We start from the raw sequence: 20,540 nt of genomic DNA, 5'->3' as shown, positions 1-20,540 counted from the left end.
TAATTAGTTATACTCTCAAATGCAGTATGTTTGATTGAATAAAAAAGACACAAAGGAAACTCCATACAAAGTGCAATGGATTGTGGGCAATATTAGCTGTTATAGTGAGCACAGATCTACACTTCGAAAAACCACCAGAAATAGACCATCCGGGGACTTCTGGCATTCTCTTTTCAACATTATGTTTTGGGACACACTTATTTTATCTCACATACTGTTTAGGGTGGATAGTATGGAAATTGAGAGGCAAGGCAGGAGATCTATCTGCCTGCACAGTTTAGATCCAACCCTGATCCAACACACCTGTCTGTAATAATCAAGTGCTCCTGAAGATCTTAATTAGCTGGTTCAGGGGTGTTTGATCAGGGTTGGAGTGTGTGTGCCTCAGTTAATATGGCTCAAACATACCAAATTAGAATCTGTGGCTTTAACAATTGAAATCACGTTGTAAGCTGATAGAGATGAGAAAAACCCAGAGCAAATAGTATGAGCAAATCGTAAGTAGGGGTTCAAGCACGTAGTGCTGAAACCCTACTGTTATTGTTAATTTTCCTAAGATGCATCATTCTCCATCTAAAACTGATCGGGCAGACCGAATGGTAAGTCGTAGAGACTTGAAACTTTGAGGGCTGGTAGTGCGTAAAAGTATGAAATGGCTTATAACTCTTAAACCATTAGGCATAGACTCAAGTGTCTTATATCGTTGGAATCCTTGACTCAAGGCGGACAAAATGGTTGCCTCGGATTTACTTGCCCTTCAGGCGCTATTTGAGAGAAAAACATTTTTTTTTTTGGAAAACTTACTTTTGCGAACTACTCCTAGGTTTTTGGCATGGCCATGGCCTTCTGCTCCAGGATTGACAGCGGGTACACCCTTCCCTTGGGTAAGGTCGCCCCAGGTAGCAGGTCGATTGCGCAGTCCCATGGCTGATGAGGTGGAAGTTGGGTTGCCAATCACTTGCTGAACACATCCTGGAATGCCCGGTATTCAGGGGGGTTCTCCACTTTGTGTTCCATCTCTGGGCTTTCGATGGAGGTTAAACATTGTGAGATGACAGGGTTCGGATCGGGGTTAGATTGAAGAGGGATGGAACGGGTCTTTACAACTGCAGACAGACAGTGTTGGAAGCAGAATTCACCCCACCGGAGGATCTCCCCTGAATTCCAGTCCACGTGGGGTTCATGTTGTTGCATCCACAGGCGTCCCAGGATGATGTCCGCAGTGGATCCTTCCAGCACCATGAACGAGATTTCCTCCGTGTGCAGACATCCGATGCAGAGCGTCAGGGTGGGGGAGCCATGACAGATGCGACCACAGCCCAGCGGTTTTCCCAGGATGGAATAGATCTCTAGTGCTTGGGGGCTACGTTTCCTCTTAACGTTGAGCCTTTTGAGGAGGTTGAGTGATATGAAGTTTCCTGCTGAGCCGGAGTCGATGAGGGCTTGTGCTGAAACAGAGGTTGTATGTAGATGTAGATGTATCCTCCTCCACAATAGAGACACAATCGGTTGTTAATTCGCCACTGACGCTCTGCAAGATTGAGATGGGTGGAATCAAGCTGCATGGGTTTGGGTGCTGGAAGGGCGACAGATGTTGCAGCGGGCCGAGGATACAGCAGAGATGGATGCAGTGAGCAGGCTAACAGTCGTTGTGACACACAGATGGTTTTCTGGATGAAACTCTCGAGCCCCATGGAATCGGCGAATATCAGCATTCAAGCCATGACAAAAGGCGATCAGAAGAGCAATTTTGTTCCATCCACTAGAGGCTGCCACTGTACGAAAGTTTAGGGCATACTGACTGACTGAATCAGTACCTTGCTGAAGGCGAAAGAGTTGATCGTGAACGGAGAGGGCTGAAGTTGTTTGTCCGAAGACTTCTTTGATGTGGTTGGTGAAGGTTGATAAGGAGGTGGTTACTGGAGCCACAACGACTGTGCCCACTGTAGCGCTCGACCGGAGAAAAGCGAAATCATGAAGGCCACCTTAGCGCAATCCGTGGGTAAGAGATGCAGCTGCATTTCACAATGTAGTGAGAACTGAAGAAGAAATCCGCTGCAATCCTCCGTCTCGCCGGAGAATGTCACTGGACAGGCCATGGGACTGGCAGAGGCAGCAGTAGAAGGAGAGGGTGGCAGTGATTGCCGACTGCTTGAACCAATTTGGTAAACGGATCCGTGCTCGTGCTCTGCATAACGGTCTGGTCTTCTGTCACGACACAGAAGGGAAAAGACGGTGAAAGTAAATAAAGGTAAGTGTATTTACAGAGCGTGAGCAAAATAGAACACAACTGGTGATGGATAGTAGTTGAAGGTCACGTAGAATTTAGCTGACTGGAAACAACTGATGATGGGGAGGAGGAATGCAGTGGAACGGATACACGAGAAAGATCCGAAGACAGTTGACTTAGATGACGAAGACGAGGATGAAGACAACGATCAGGTAAGGTAGAATGTAATTCTGAAGAGAGCAGGTAGAGTCTGTGTAGCGTGTGACAAGACCAAACAGTGAACTGAATGGAGTGCAGGGTTGATATAGTGAGGCTGATGAGGTTGAACAGGTGTGAAGGTGATTAGAATTCCAATGATGATGAACAAGTGGGTGGATCTGGTGCTGATTACTGAGTGGATGGTGTGAGTGACTCCATGACACCTATATTTTGGTGTATGTTATTATTACAATTACTATTATTGAATCTCACATATCACATTTGAATGAATGAGCAGTTGGAATATCATTATCATTAGCTTCCCAAGGAGCAAAAAATCCATGTGAATAGAAAAATCGGCAAACAAGAAGTGTTTATTAATTTTTCCAATAGAAAACAAGAACAAGAAAAAAGGATACCATCTTTATATTGTGTCTGAGTGCTAAATGCTAGTGATGGCGAAATTAAGCTTTGTGAAGCACTGGGGTTTTTGCCCTCGACTGTATCGTAAAATGGTTCATTACTCGAAGCTTTTCAACACGTTGCACACTAACAACATCTTGTGGTCAAAAGGTGGAAAAGCTGACTTTCTGTCCCAAAAGGCCGTTTTTCATTTTTTTTTTTTTCATTTAATAAATCATTATGTGCTCTGTAAACCACAAAGCAATACAATTAATCCTCATAATTCATGTGTTAGTGTTGATGTAGTTCTTATACAATATATGAACAAACAACTGTATGAATTAATTTATGAAAAAAATAAATAAATGGAACTAATTCACTTAATTTACAGAAACAATTCTTATGAATCTGCTTTGATCTACAAATGCAGCCTTATTCACATAAACTTTAGCCTCAGTCCTAATCCTACAAGTTCATAGGCAAGGCTCATGTAGGCATATAATCAAAATTGTTGTGGAGTGGTGAAGTGCTTGTGAACTGGGGAGCTGACATTTTATTTTGTGGGTAATTTAATAAATTAAAGTTTTTTATTAAGGAACAGGACTTGTTCAACAGTGTGAGGGCTAAGTCTATTTATTGTTTTATTTTCTACTGCCGAAGGGCATGACACTCGAAACCTGTTCAAGGGGCTTGCGCTATTTTTGAATCTGAATATGAAGCAGTCACATGACTGTGTGTGGAAACGAAGCTTCGGACGTCACAGATCATGTGGTTATGGCAAAACGAATCAAGCTCCGATACACTGCTTCAATGTGTGATGTTTTGTTTTTTGATACAAGCTTCGAAGCCTCTGTGCCGAACGTCACATCACTACTAAATGCTCTTGTTTTCACTCGAAGTTCGGCAGCTGCCATACAGAAATTTGGCAGAAACACTGATGTAAATAATCATTGCTATGGAAAATGATACACAGTAGATTCTAGTCGCATTGGTATAAACTGTTTTACACTGTCCACTACATGTTCCACGTTGGACATGCTCCAAATTGCAGACGGTAAGCTACGTTCTATATCTGATGCAGCAGATCCGCGCACTTGCACTACTGACATGTACGCATCGGTGTTGGAATGTTACTGACCATTTTCTTTTGCATGTAGTCACAAGTTTCAGCCTGTAAATATTTGATGTAAACTCACATTAAACATTTCAAAAATATTGCTTCCAGTATTTCAGTTTCTACTAATAAAAACTAATTTGAAGATATCCAAAAATATTTTCCAATGGCTGAATATGAGTAGTCAAAATAGCATTGTAGATATCTTAATTCCAAATACGACTATTCAAAATTGGAGAAGAGATATCTGGAATTCTAGTACAGCCAGTGGTATTTAATGCTAAAACGGCTAGCCATACCCAATGTTCCCCCCCGGCCGTTGGGTTTTTCATGTCGATGGTGGTTATGATGGTAATGGTTAATTTCTTGTATTTATTTTTGCAGTTCTTTTGCCAATTTCAACGGTTTTCAATGTGTAAATACAATGGCTCTAACCTTCAGCCACTCTGATGTACTGATATACTTTAACACATATGGGTAGGTCAAGATCCAAATCACTGCTGTCTTCCATGTCCTTTTGTGCAATGGTCTTCTTCTTGTCTGTTTTAGTTTGTAGTACTTGCACTGAAAATGAGGCTTGCCAGGAAAGAGGTGGTGTCTATGGCTGTTGTTGCTTGGGACAAAGACCAAATCCTGAAAACTTTGGTAAGTGCTCTCACACTTGTTGAATATTCATACATTCATCTACCATGCAAATACCTGTATCTTTTCCTGGGTTGACATCTCATTCAGTAACGTTAGGGAGTTTTGATTTATTTTCTTGATTTTGTTTATTTGTTTCTCCTTCTTTGCCTGTGTTTTGAACCGGAGATTCAGGACTCTTTCTGAATATTTGTAATAGCGCCTCGTATAACAGTGAAAACATGGATTGCTGGAAATTTCCATTATTCGCGGGGCAAGAGTTAATAGATGTTAAATCACAAAACATGGGTCACCAATCCAGAGCTTTGTTCAGTCTCTCTGGTTAAACCACACACACAATATACATATACATAATCTTTGCAATCCTTTCTTTGCTCAGATGCTGTGGAGTCTTGTGCCAGCAGCACTGGCTCCATATCTCTATCCCGCTGCCAGCTCTTTGAATCTGGTTTTTATCCTGAGCACCTGCACCTAAATGACCCAAGCTGCACTGGAACCCTTGAGGATGGCAGAATTGTGTTTTATTTTGACAATGAAGGCCACATATGTGGTACCACTCTGATGGTAATGATCTTTCCATTTCTGTTTCATCACTAGAGCTACTAATGAGATGCATATCCATACTGTACATACAGTCCTGTGTGTGTAATTATTAGTAAGTTGTCCCATAGCTTGAAATTGACATTTGTTCACATCCTCATAGAGCAACAGGACTCACTTCATCTACCAAAACTCCATTCAGTCTGACCTGATGTACACTGACCACAGCATCATTTCAAGAGAGATATGGATGAACATAACATTTTTTTGTGCATACCCTCTGATCCAGACCATATCTATGCCTGTAGGTTTCCGAGCCGAAGGCGGGTAAGGGTTCTCAATATCTTCTGAATAACAGTGTGTAGTATCAAAGACTATAGATCATAAGCTTGATCCAGCCTGAAAAATGTTGTTTTCTGTCACGATTCGAGTGTATAGAAAAAATATGAGACAGATGTTGTCAGATTTCATTGGTGATCTCAAATATAAAATTTAATCGTAAGCTTGGCAAAAACTTTTGCATGCCCGAGTGGCGTTTCAAAGATGGCCGCCAAGTGAAAAGACTTGTCTTAAAGGGACTTTGGTAGTATTCAGACAATCTATAATATTTTTAGGTACCACTTTATGTTAAGGTTCCATTTGTTAACATTGGTTAACTACATTGCTTAACACAAACTAACAATGATACATACTTCTAACGCATTTATTAGTCTTAATGTTAATTTCAACATGTACTAATACATTATTAAAATCAAAAGTTGTATTTATTAATGTAATTAAATGGACCTGAATTAACATGAACCAAGAATTAAGTTGCATTTTTATTAACAACTTTAAAGATTAATTACTACTATAAAAATGGATTGCTTATTGTTAGTTTATTTTAGTTTATGCACATTAATGGGACCACAAGTTTTACCGTTTTTTAATTGCAGTGATTGTGGCAAACGAGAACTGTGATTTTGATAAATCACCATGTTTTGCCAAATTGGATTGAATGCATTCACTTTCTAATATTTAACATGTCTGTCTTTTTGAACATGACAGAGACTGCTTATTATATAATCAAATTAATAAAATCAGTTATCTAATTTAGGACTTTCCAGAGAATTTCACCTGATCCACAAGTGTTAATAGTTAAGTGTTGATAAAGGTTACAGTGGTTATAAAGAAGGTTTGCTGCCTTAGGCTGATATTTGAAAGGCTGGAGGTTTGAGTGTCATAAGGCATGAGCTATCACCATTACAATCGACTTAGGTCCTGGTTGCTGTTATTTTTATGTTTTTCCCTACAGTGTGATAAGTGAGGAACTTCCTGCTGGTAAGGGCACTTACCAGATCCGCATGATTCCCTACCATGATGCAGAGTTTACTAGCCCATTTGAAGGGGAGGTGCAAATGCAAGTGAACCAGCAGATATATGTGGCTGTTGAGGTGGAAGGAGTGGATAGAAACCAGATTGCAGCAGTTCTGGACAACTGCTGGGCCACACCTGTTAACGATGCCGAATATCATGTTCGCTGGAATCTGATTATCGGAGAGTGAGTGTCTTGATGTTTAAATTGTTATATGATTAAATTTGTTGCAGTCTCAGAAAGTGAATACAACAAAACTGGATAATCCATCATTAATAGGTAACTATGCAGGAAGTAATGCAGTAGAAATGAGTACTACATTAAAGGGCACCTATTATGCAAAATTCACTTTTACTTGGTGTTTGAACATAAATGTGTGTTGGCAGTGTGTGTACACAACTGGACACAGTCTGCCATTGTTTCGATGCCGGAGCAGCTGTAGACAAGAATGTCTTCTAAGCGATTGATCTGAGCGATTGAGGTGTTTTGTTATAAGATGTAAGAATGAACATAGCAGTCTTCATTTACTCTCGTTGTTACTCGAGGATGGATCAGTACAACTGTTCGTGATCAAGCTTACAGTCTTCAGAGCGACAGGCCTAACGTTACTGATCACGGCAGAAATGGAAGGGAGAGCACACACTTTATGACAGCTCATCGAGTCGTTTTACGGATATAAAGTTTACCAGTTTATTAAGCACCCCCTGAAAAGCTGTGTGTATATATTTGTTTACTGTTAGTTGTAACAAGTGTTTTGTGTACTTTGTGTACATGCGCTGTGTATGATGATAATGAAAGGGAGAGAGAGAGAGAGTTTATGGATAAGACTTTAATGCGCACTTCTTATACGGTGTTTATTCAGCTCTTACGGTGATTTTCTGGAGTAAAACTGACGCTTTATCTTTTGTGTGATGCACAAAAACTTCATTGAACTCATCAGTATATTTTGGTCATAATTCAGACCTAATTAAACTAGACTATACCTGTTCTATTTCCATACAACATATTTTCTCTGACTCTGTATGCATTATTGTCCGACTCAGGGTTGAAATGAACAAAGCTACTGAGAGTTTCTATTTTAATATTATCAGATGAGATTGTCCTGGCTCTGAGTGCAGTTTGTGAGGCTTTTTTGCATTTAAAGGTCACATAGGTCAGAATGACTAAGGGATTTAATTTTATTGATAAGACAAGACACAATAGGGATGGTTAAGAGTGAGGATGATCCAAACAGTAGGACAGGGCAGTCAACAGGAGAAAGGGAAGCCAGATGAGATGGCTATGCTGGAGAATCGAGGAGATGGAGAAGCACCAGATAATGACTGGAGATCAGGCTGTAGCTTGAGGAACCAGAGGCTGGAAACTTTGAGCTGCAACTGAAGCTGTATCAGTCTCACTGCCTGGTCTTGAAAGCAGCAGCCAGGATGGATCAGGATAGAGGATCAGGATGGAGGAAAGGAACAAATACAACAAGAGAGAACAACAAGAAAAAGCAAAACAGAAATAAAAACGGACTCGGCACAGTGACTACAGAAAATAAATAAACTAATTTAACTGAAAAGAACAGTCTTTGTGGAGGTAGCCGTGCTGATTTGAATGCCCACCTTGGACAAGACAGAACTGGTAAAGGATTCAGGCTGTGCAGTCCCAGGTTCCTTCAACACATGCATAGCTGGTGAAGTAGGCGGCTTAGGGTTTGGTTCCAGGTTAAATATTTCTGGAACCACTGAATACAGGACCAACTGAGTCATGTCCTCCTGGACCAAAGGATTAGGAACTTCCTGACTCAGACTCTCCTGGACATCTGGAACAGGGGCCTCTTGACTCAGGCTCTCCTGGACCACTGGACTAGGGGCCTCTTGACTCAGCCTCTCCTGGACCTTTGGACTAGTGGTATCTTGACTCAGCCTCTCCTTGACCAATGGGTCTGACCTCTCCTGAATATGGTCCTCTGGGACCACTGGACTTGGGACTATAAGAATCGGGTCCTCTGGGACCACTGAACACCTGACTCGGGGCCTCCTGGGCCAATGGATTTGGGACATCTATACTCGGGCCCTCCTGGGCCAGTGGGCTTGGGACCTCTGAAAGAGCATTTGACTGCACAACATGCACCCTCCCTTTCGCACGCTTCCAGGGGCATAAAAGTGCATGATTGGCCACTTCTGGGGTGACTGCAACCTTCTTAATCGACTCTGGGATGACTGGAACGGGCTGGGCAGACTCTGGGATGACTGAAACAGGCTGGAAGAACTTTTTGGTAGAACTTTGGTCTTTCTGGTAGAACTTGCGCTTACGCTTTCATCATAATTGGTCATAGTTAGATAATAGTTCTTCATGAGGCGAATTTGATTCAATAATGATTGATTACATAATAAGAAACTGGCACAGTCCTAAATTAGCTATTGCTAATTACCTAATGATTAGTTCATCATGTTTCCATATTAGTTAAGAAAGTGAATTGTTAATGCAGTACTAGTTTGTCTTGCATTACTTCTTGCACAGTTACCTATTAATGATGGACCATTATTCTAAAGTCTTACCATAAAATACTCGGCACCTAGTTCGCCTATGCCTAGAAACAGCCCTGCTGACCAAGTACATCATATAAGGCATTCAAATTTTGACATGCTCTAATTTTCCCTTTATTACCTTCGTTTGAAAAACCCTCCTCTCTTCCAAGATGCGCCAACCCTGAAGATACCACTGTGGAAGTCCTTCAGAACGGTATTGATACAACAAGCCATTTCTCCTTTAGGATGTTCACCTTTTCAGGAATTTCTGACCACATCTTCCTGCACTGTCAGGTTAATCTTTGCCTTGTACAAAATGGCAGATGTGCTCTGGTAAGTTTGGACAGTAAATTTCAACTGCATAACTAACAGTAGCCTTCAAGCAAATTGTAAACCTTTTACAACGGGTTTTTCAAAAAGAAAACACATTCAACAGCCTTTGCATTGTAGAAAGCATGTGTTTGATGTTAAATTTATTTTCTTGTCTATCATCTTCAGTTATGCGACCATGGATATAGAAGTAGAAGGCAAAGATCTTTGGACTTCCTCCACTCTTCAGCGATCTCCATGGGTCTGAAAGCTCAGTAACCCTGATGAATGAAAGATCAAATTGTAATCAATACTTTGTTAAAAAAATACATTTAAATTAAGTTTTGCAAGCACTTTGTTGTCTTTAAACATCTACATTTTAAATAAGCACATCATTTATGATAACTTACTGATAGGTGAAAAAGGACTACTAAATTTAACGAAGACACTACAAATAAATTCTTTAAAAATGTCTCTAATAACTCTCTGCATATATGTATTGTCTTATCGTTATAGAGGAAGTGCCATTCAAAACAATATATGCAAACTAAATTCTTTAAGGTTGTTGGGTGGATATGGGTTAAACTTACTATAAACTGAATTAAATGAAATAATTAGCTGTCTGTATTTCTCTTTGTTCAAGGAGTAATCTTGGAATACAATATACCTGACTAACCTTTTGATTAACCTGGTTAGAAATGAAGAAAAAAGTTGTCATTTTTTTCTTGAGTTTTAGTTTCATGTGTTTAGATTGAATTATATATAGTGCTACTTACATAGTATTGCAGAGAATGAACAGGTCACTCAGAGGTTATACATCTCTTCTTAAAGGTTGCCCAAACATAAATGATCACATTCATCTAATCTTTCCTAACGATCCGCTAGCTACCCGCCCCATAAGCAAGCCATCAAAAAAACGCGTCTCTGAAGGCAGCCTAGGCTCTGAGATCTGCACACGTTTTTTTTGACGGCTTGCTTATGGGGCGGGTAGCTAGCGGATCGTTAGGAAAGATTAGATGAATGTGATCATTTATGTTTGGGCCTGAAATCGCTGATACAACCTTTAAAATGTAACTTGTAGTTCTGACTTAGTAAGAGCAATAGTCTTTACTGTACTAGTGTTAAGTAAAAGAAAATTACACACATCCAGAGATAGATATGAGGTGTTCCACTCAATGTTGTATAAATTTGTACATAAATGTACATAAACTACTCCATGAGGGGAAAACACACAGTCCAGTACTAGTAGTGGCAGGACTGGAGCACAGCATGGCACACTGGCACGAAGGGCAAGGCAGGAAAAACACATCAGGACCAGACACATAAACAGGGAAACATTCCAACAATCTGGCACAGGACAGAACACACAGGGAAAATAAATGGGGATGGAAATAAGGAAGGGGAACAAGGGAGAGCAGGTAGGGAAAATGAGCGAAAAATGAGTTAACAACGGGGTGAGGTCAAGACACAGCTTTCCTCACCGTACTAAAAGTGTGACAGTTAGCAGACACCCGATGTACACACACCTTGGCCTAGCTAACAGCAGCTCTTTTGCCTTTAATGATATTAAGAAGAGGATTCTAACCCCTTATTTTTTATCAAAAGGGCCATTTGGAATTATTAATTCATCTTTGTCATTAGGATACGTACCAAAAACTTTTAAGTTGGCTATGATTAAACCGCTTGTTAAAAAAACGCAACTTGATCGTACAGAATTAGTCAATTACAGGCTGATCTCGAATCTACCTTTTCTGTCAAAGATACTAGAAAAGGCGGTATCCTCACAACTGTTCCTTTTTAGAAAGAAATGATATCTGCGAGGATTTTCAGTCAGGATTTAGACCGTACCATAGTACTGAGACAGCTCTCATTAGAGTTACAAATGATTTGCTCTTATCATCCGATCATGGTTGTATCTCTCTATTAGTGTTACTTGATCTTAGTGTTGCATTTGATACTATTGACCACAACATTCTTTTAAATAGACTCGAAAATTATGTTGGCATTAGTGGAATTGCATTAACATGGTTTAAATCATACTTATCTGACCGTTATCAGTTTGTAGCAGTAAATGAAGAGATGTCTTATCGATCACAAGTTCAGTATGGCGTACCACAAGGCTCAGTACTAGGACCGTTGCTTTTCACTCTGTACATGCTACCCTTGGGAGATATCATTAGGAAGCATGGAATTAGTTTTCACTGTTATGCTGATGATACTGAGCACTATATTTCTTCACGCCCTGACGAAACTTACCAATTCACAAAATTAACAGAATGTATAGGTGATAAAAAATTGGATGACTAGTAATTTCCTACTACTTAATTCTGGAAAAACAGAGATTCTAATTATTGGGCAAAAAACTTCCTCACGTAATAATCTAGAATACTGTCTAACACTTGATGGCTTCTCTGTCAAGTTTTCGTCGTTGGTTAGGAACCTGGGTGTGCTCTTTGATACCAATCTTTCATTTGAAAGTCACGTGTCTATTCTGTAAAACCGCATTTTTCCATCTTAAAAATATATCTAAATTACGTCATATGCTCTCATTGACAAATGCGAAACAATTAGTCCATGCGTTCATGACATCAAGGCTAGATTATTGTAATGCTATTATGGGTGGTTGCCCTGCATGCTTAATAAACAAATTACAGCTGGTCCAAAACGCAGCAGCTCGAGTTCTTACCAGAACCAGGAAGTATGTATGGGGATAAATTGATGCCAAAACCATTGAAAATGGACAGACTAAAAGTCACAAATAGATATTACAACTTGTAAACACAAAACACAATCTACAAATAGATAAAAAATCCGCAAACAGAGTCCTCATGATCCGCAAATGTAAAACAAGATCTACAAATAGATACAAAGTCCTCAAACTCTTTGTGATCCACAAATATAAAGCATGATCTACAAAAAGATTAAAAATCCACAAATAAACACATCCTGATTCACAAATAGAAATCAGTGACTTGTACTTGAAAACCAGAATTTGAATGAATGTAAAGTGACTTGTTTGCAGGTGAAGATCATGTTCTGTTTGTAGATTGTGTCACATTTGTTTTCAGAATTCTGACACTATTGTTTCGCTGTTGTGACAAAATAATGCCATAATCATTGAAAATGAAGAGACTATGAGTCAGAAATGCATATTACAATTTGTAAACACAAAACAAGATCTACAAATAAATTTAAAATCTGCAAATGTAAAACACAATCTGTAAATAGATTCCAAATCTGCAAACAAACTCCTCATGATCCACAAATGTAAAACAAGATCTACAAATAGATAAAAAAATCCACGAACAGACTCTTCATGATTCACAAATAGAAATCAGTGACTTGTACTTGACAACCAGAATTTGAATGAACGCAAAGTGATTTGTCTGCGCATGTGGGTCATTATTTGTTTGTAGATTGTGTTGCATTTGTTTTCAGAATTTTGGCACAACTTTTTCGCTGTTTTTTTCATTAAAAAATCTACAAATGCCCTCCTCACAATTTGCAAACAAACACGGTCTAACTTGTATTTTCAAACCACTTTAAAAAGAAATTCTTACACATTCTGTGCAAAGCTCAGCATGCAAGTAACTAGTACTCTGAGTAGTTTTTGAGAAGAGTAATTTGTACTTTTACTTAAGTACTTTTTTGACACCAGTACTTTTACTTGTAATTGAGTATTGTTTCAGCAATGTAACGGTATTTGTACTTGAGTACAAATTTTCAGTACTCTTTCCACCTCTGAAAACCATTTATTATATTCCAAATAAATGGGAACAGGTCCACTACATCTTACACAAGTTCGTACATAATTGCACTTACATAGTTACAATAACCGTTACGTGTACACATTTATTCCAAGAACAATCACTAGTAAAATAAGACTTACCGGATAAGCTTGTGGTTCGTGTCTATGTGGACCAGGTACCTGGGACAGGGCACAGAGTAGGTCCGTCTTACAACACACCCCAACTGCGTCATCCGAGACAACACCCCCATTGTATCCACACGGTGCATAGATGCCCTCACCCGGTTCCACTGCACCCGATGTCCCTCTGCTAACAAAGTCCCTTTGACGATACGGTAACCGGAATGAGGCATCCTTAATTTAATCTCTGACACCATTTCATCCAGTGCTTCATCCGTCAATGTACTGTACAGTTCTCTGACAGAAATAGAGTTTTCTTGCATCCTTCTGCACACTGTTCTACAGGACACCCCCGCTAGCTTGGCGATGTATGGAACTGGCAAACCAATGTCAATCAGATGAATGAGAAACTCTTCTGATAAAATAAGTTTTGGACGGCCAGCAAAAGGTCCTTTTACCACCTGTGCCACTCTAGGCGGCTGTTGATGATCTTGTTGGTGCATCTCTATCAAGTCGCTATGCTCCGTCAACACATTCATTACCTCCTGGGGCATTTCAATGTGCCTGGATAGGGCACTGATGAAAACCATTTCTTGGGTGCAGATGAAATCTAGGTAGTCCATGTCCAGCGGTCTTTGTTCTAAGACATGCGTAAGGCGTGAATGCAGACGCTCGAAGATGTGTTGCTTTAACAGTTGCTGTAGAGAAGAAACAACACATGTTGATCTAGGCCTTTGATATGACATGTGCAATGTTTTAATTGGTGACAGACAAAACAGTTAATTTCTGTCTTTAACCACAATAAAAATAATACCAATGCAAACATTAGTAGGGATGTCCCGATCCAATAAACACTTGGCATTGTTTTTAACTGAGCACAAACCTAAGCCTGCATCTTGTGTGTTGCTTTAGATTTCCTACAAGTCTCAGAAACGGAGAACAGTTTCTGTCCGGATGCAGCTAAAATGTCTGCAGTGTGGAAATATTTTCAAGTTGAAAAACAAAAGCAGTCCAACAGCCTTTTGTAATGTCTGCAATGCAAGCATTTTGCAAGCAGTAAAAACATATTGAAAACATTTTTAGTGACAAATCCACATGTATCGCGGCTTTTCACAGTGCGTGTGTAGGGGAATGTGCAAAGCGCAGGTCTGCTGCAGTTAGCCAAAGGAGTTGCTCTGTGATATTACTTTTACCATATATACAAAGAAACCGGACAAAACAGGAGATTGTATGAACCCAAAATATCGCATTGCGGGTTGTGTTTACTGGCATTAAAAGAGCTGCGTTTAATACTACCAATTTGATAAGCCTCCTAAAAAAAATGTAGGAGCACAATGTGTGAGTAAAGATTACTGGGAGAAACCGCGATGGTAAGGTTGAACTGTCGCTAGCAACTCCTGATACAAAAACGTGTGACAACAAGTGTTTTAAAAAGGTTTTCAATGTGTCAAATCAAAAGAAAAAAAATGTTTCAATAATTCCTAAAGCTTTAACAATATTTTGTACCCATGCCTAGTGTCCAGATACCAGGGCTTTCACTTCCATAGTCCTCCACTGGTTTCACATAATTGCACACAAAAGCAGCATAAGATATTTTAAAATGTCTCTTGGGAATTCCCACAATTGCCACTGTTCATAAACCACTGTAAACCAAGAACGTAGTAAAATTTGTGATGGTTCTAAACATGCTTATGGAATTAATTTTACGTTTCTGTTAGGTGAGATTCCAAAAAACGAGAGTCAACTTCTCTATTTCATCAAATGACTCAGCAGTAGCCGAGCGGAAATTGACCAAGTGTTGGATGCTTCCCACTACTACGTCTGTATTTATCTGACTGTCAATGTCTGACTGTCCCCTTCTATTTTTTTTTTCTTTCACTAACGTTAACTCATTTTGAACTTCCTTTTTTTAGCAACGTATTTAAGCAATTTCATATTTTTAGCAACGTATTTAATTTACACGCAATAAAAACATTATTAATGTGGCTGATTAACAGACGTCCCACTTTAAAAAGTGGATTATAATGTTGAATTAATTTTTACTAATCTAATAGACTCCGCTGGTAATACTAACGTTAGTTGAAAAGAAACTCCCTCACACTGTACAATGATTGCCTGATCAAGGGCTAGTTCCGAGACGTTGCCAGTTTATAATTTTCTTTTTAAGTTAGACTCGTCCCCCTCGCTCCGACGCACCTGTCTCACGTAATGGAGGTGCGCGGTAATTATCTATTCTGAATACTAACGTAAGCCTCATGCGAATAGGGCAAGACATGACACTGACCAAACACACACGTATGAATATAATACGTTACGTATAATATCTTGGACAGTTACTTCAAGCATCAAGTAAGACACTTACCCATCCTTCACCAGCCATATTAGCCTAATTGGCTTGGTATGGTAGTAAGTTAGGTCTTCTCCAATGTCCAGTCTGCTAAGTTAACGTTAGCTAACCAAGACTTTTTTGACTGTTTTGAGGCAGTTTGATTTGGTGTGACAAGTTTAGGAGGACCTGTTGGCAAAAATGGAATACAATATTCACAGTAATGTTTTTATTTGTGTATAATGACTTAAAATAATAACCGTGTTATTTTTACCTTAGAATGAGCAGGTTTTATTGGTTTTAGCCAGAGGGAGAGGGTCCTCTTCTACGGAGTCCTTTACATTGAACCGCCACTTTCCTACGCAGGAACCCACAACGCGTTTTATTTCCGGTTTCTCCAGTTTTGAACTGCGGTCAAGCCAGCCGCCAGAAAAAAAAGGGTGTGTGCGATTATTATGAGTACGGTAATTTTAGTAACAGCTGCGAGAAAGAGTTGCCCCACCCCCCGCCTCCCTCTCTCTCCCTCTCCCCTCCCTCTCTCTCCCTCTCTCTCCCTCTCTCTCCCCCTCACTTTTTCATGTTAGTTGCCCATATTTGTGAGAGACGATGTAGCAAGATGGACATCCCATGTATGCACACCTCGTATCAAACCATTTTACTGCAGCATTTTGGAGATATGCTACTTTAATTGACTGTGAATTGAGATGTATAAAGACCTAATTTCTAATAAGTAAAAAAAAAAATGGTCAGGTTTAAAGTGTAATAATACACTGTGTAAATATACCTTTATTACAGTGTAATAATACATTGTGTTATTATACCTTCATTATAGTGTAATAATAATTGTCATTATACCTTTATTACAGTGTAATAATACACTGTGTTATTATACCTTTATTACAGTGTAATAATTGTGTTATTATACCTTTATTACAGTGTAATAATACATTGTGTTATTATACCTTTATTACAGTGTAGTACATTGTGTTATTATACCTTCATTACAGTGTAATAATAATTGTCATTATACCTTTATTACAGTGTAATAATACATTGTGTTATTATACCTTTATTACAGCGTAATAATACATTGTGTCATTATACCTTTATTACAGTGTAATAATACATTGTGTTATTATACCTTTATTACAGTGTAATAATACATTGTGTCATTATGCATTTATTACAGTGTAATAATACATTGTGTTATTATACCTTTATTACAGTATAATAATACACTGTGTTATTATACCTTCATTACAGTGTAATAAAAATTGTCATTATACCTTTATTACAGTGTAATAATACACTGTGTTATTATACCTTTATTATAGTGTAATAATACATTGTGTAATTATACATTTATTACAGTGTAATAATACATTGTGTTATTATACCTTTATTACAGTGTAATAATACACTGTGTTATTATACCTTTATTACAGTGTAATAATACATTGTGTCATTATACCTTTATTACAGTGTAATAATACATTGTGTTATTATACCTTCATTACAGTGTAATAATACATTGTGTCATTATGCATTTATTACAGTGTAATAATACATTGTGTTATTATACCTTTATTACAGTATAATAATACACTGTGTTATTATACCTTCATTACAGTGTAATAATAATTGTCATTATACCTTTATTACAGTGTAATAATACACTGTGTTATTATACCTTTATTATAGTGTAATAATACATTGTGTCATTATACATTTATTACAGTGTAATAATACATTGTGTTATTATACCTTTATTACAGTGTAATAATACATTGTGTCATTATACCTTTATTACAGTGTAATAATACATTGTGTCATTATACATTTATTACAGTGTAATAATACATTGTGTCATTATACATTTATTACGGTGTAATAATACATTGTGTTATTATACGTAAATATATTGCCGACCATATTTATCTTGACTTTATGCTGAAATGGGAAAATGTACTGTTTGGTTTTGTTACCCATGACATGAACTTTACCTCTGAGTTTTATCTAATTAATCTAATTATTATTTTGACCAAGTTTTACATTCATAAATCGAAATTCCAGAATAAGAAACCTACCTTTATTGAACTTTCTGTTAATGTAAAACAATACATCTCCTCCATTTCCTGCTCTACGAATAAGAAAGCTGTTAGGTCACATACAATGTTTTTGCTTTACAATGCATTTGTATGATTTATGTATTTTTATTTTCTTCTTTTATTGTATGTTATTTTAGTTGCCTTCTCCCCTGGCGTGATTGTTACCGTTTTGTACACAAAAATTGTACTTGATGTACTTGTATTTTGATGTTTAATAAAAAAAATTAAAAAAATAAATAAAAAAAAGAGTATGGGCCTGTGTGACGTCAGATGGGGCGGAATTTCCTTATACGGGTCCTAAGGGCACTTCTCCCGGAAGGGCGCGCGCACACCCGTAGACCAGAGCAAAGAGCGAAAGCAGTACGCCCATCAAAGCGCTGTGCTCGGCTTTAGGGAAGTATTTGCCGGATTTGCAGATCTAATGCTTAACGATGGAGCAGTCCCAACGATAAAGGTTCACGGTCGTGCGTTGGAACCGCAGGCGGTAAACTGCTTCAAATGTCTGTGTGTTGTTAGCTATCGGTGCGTAAGCACAGCAAGTAAACAACATGATCACGTATAACTTAGTTAATGTATATGGAGCATCAGCATGCAATGTATGGTGTGTGTGTGTGTGTTTAAATACATCTGTTTAGCTGGCCACTGTAGGTGTCTGTTTGTTTATTGTAAAACCACTCCAAACAACAATACACAATCCCCCATTTCACTGCTCATCTCACGTTTTTCTAAGCAAAAACGCGTTCTGTATGTATGCTCGTGATTCTTTAGCTCCGCCCACACGGCACGCCTCCAGCCGCTCGTTTTTTTCCGGAAAGACTCGGTACAGCCTATCTTTCTTTTATAAATATAATAAAACTAAAGACTTTTTGGAGATATGAAGGATTCAATACTACTCTATAGGTACTCAAGATTAATATGAGCCCTGCAAACATGCTGGCTTTTTGCGGGCACAGTGGGCTAGGGCCAGCCCACACCAAATCTAAACAGGCCCAGTGCGGGCTTGCCCAGGCGAGGCCCACAGCTTTGGGCTCACCGTGGGCTATCTGTGAGCAGCCCACACTAGCGGGCTGCCCACATTAAGCCCATGATGGCCCATTGTGGAAATTCAATAAGACCTTCCATTTATAACTCTGCTCAGAAGGAATAAAAAGAAAAAATCTATTATTTGCATTGGATTGTGTCTACAAGACAACACATGATCCCTTAAAAACTCTAAGAACAAATCCTACTTTAAAAAGCCTTTAAAAAAAAAAAAAAATTTAAACTGGATATATCTATTTAGACTACAATTATTTTTACTGGATATATATATAGCATTTAATATATAGCATTATATATACATATACATATATATATATATATATATATACATACACATATATATATACATATATATACACATATATACACACACACATATATATATATGTGTATATATATGTATATGCTATATATATATATATATCCAGTAAAAATATTTTGTCTATATATGTGTGTATATATATATATATATATTATGGGGGGCCAAACAGGAAATAATCCTATGTAAATCCGAATATATAGTTAAAACTCTGAATATATAGTTGTAAATCCTGAATATATAAATGTAACCCTGAATATATAGTTATAACTCTGAATATATAGTTATAACTCTGAATATATAAATGTAAATCCCGAATATATAGTTATAACTCTGAATATAAATGTAAATCCTGAATTTATAATTGTAAATCCCGAAAATATAGTTATAGGTCTGAATATATAGTTATAACTGTTAATATATAGATATAAATAGTAAATATAAAAATGTAATCCCGAATATATAGTTATAGGTCAGAAGATAATTATTAGCCTATAGCAAAAGTTCCTCAAAGTCAGTGGCCGTGTTATTGGCTTTTTACATAGTTCAACATGGCTGACAGGGCTCGGGAAATTGTCAACAATCTGTTGGCAAGTAGTGATTTTATTGAGACAGTTGCAGCGGCATGTGATAGACAGGAGACACGAAGATCATCCAACAGCGCGTCCGTCACAACAAGCTCGACTGTCCATCAGACTACTGAGGCGGAGGTGCGGTCGCTTTTCAACCGTGGAACTTCAGCACGCCCTCCTGCTCCTGCGTATAATCTCCGCCATCTTCCACGGCCTCGTAAAGACTTCAGGTAAGAAATTTATGCTGCTTTATATTGCAAACATTGAATTATCATATTATTTTATTTTAATCGTCTTTATTGGAAACACACCTGTGTGTCCTTACCCAAATTAACCATGGAATTATACAAGGTTATAGTTCTGATACTGATATGTAAGGCATTGATCAAAATTCAAATAAAGATTAGTTAGTTACATCGTTACGCCAGTAGGTGGTGACAGGTGATCGCTATAAATGTATTTGTCATTGAATTATTCATTCAAGAGATTAGTTCAAAAACACTGATTCATCCAGTAAATGAAACAAGTGTAGTAGTTAGTAATTGAATCTTTCATTCAAACTGATTTTAATCCATTCATATTTTTTTCTTTCTTTTTTAATAGACTGCAACTCTAAGGACCCTTATCCGGGTCCAGAATGATGTCATTAAGTATGTACTTTACATAAAAAAAAAAAAAGTCAGAGACTCAGCTAAATTATGTTATTTCGTGTCATTGTCTTTTGACAATTCTGATAAGAACAAAAAACAACAACAAAAAAGTGATTCTCAATTTATTCAGAATTGTGCAGCTGTAGCGTACACTAGATGCGCTGTGGTGCATTGTGTTGGGTAATGCCATTGTGCAGAATCCTGACATCTGCCAGATTATTACCTGCCTAGTATTGGTAAATTTTAAAAATAAAGATAGAGTAAAAATTAAGATAGAAAAATTAAGATAGAGCAGTCAGGTAGATGCTTCAATGAGGGGGTAATAATTTGTCAGGGATTTGAAATTCGGCACAA

General features: G+C 38.0%; 1 protein-coding gene across 1 annotated transcript in view; it reads left to right on the top strand.

Annotated features, from left to right (window-relative positions):
• The window catches only part of LOC311082009 (uncharacterized protein), a 28,948-nt gene extending 18,945 nt beyond the window's left edge, over positions 1–10,003 (top strand). The window contains exons 9-14 of the mRNA XM_084112756.1: positions 4,494–4,589; positions 4,966–5,150; positions 5,290–5,453; positions 6,421–6,666; positions 9,164–9,326; positions 9,492–10,003. Of these exons, the coding sequence (XP_083968882.1) occupies positions 4,494–4,589; positions 4,966–5,150; positions 5,290–5,453; positions 6,421–6,666; positions 9,164–9,326; positions 9,492–9,581 (944 nt within the window). The 3' untranslated portion in view covers positions 9,582–10,003. The remainder of the gene's footprint in view (positions 1–4,493; positions 4,590–4,965; positions 5,151–5,289; positions 5,454–6,420; positions 6,667–9,163; positions 9,327–9,491) is intronic.
• The last annotated feature ends 10,537 nt before the right edge of the window (positions 10,004–20,540 follow it).

Source organism: Abramis brama (genome assembly GCF_963993115.1).
Source record: "Abramis brama genome assembly, chromosome: 4".
NCBI lineage: Eukaryota > Metazoa > Chordata > Actinopteri > Cypriniformes > Leuciscidae > Abramis > Abramis brama.
The sequence above is the reverse complement of the archived record's forward strand: the minus strand, read 5'-3'. Positions and strand labels throughout refer to the sequence as shown.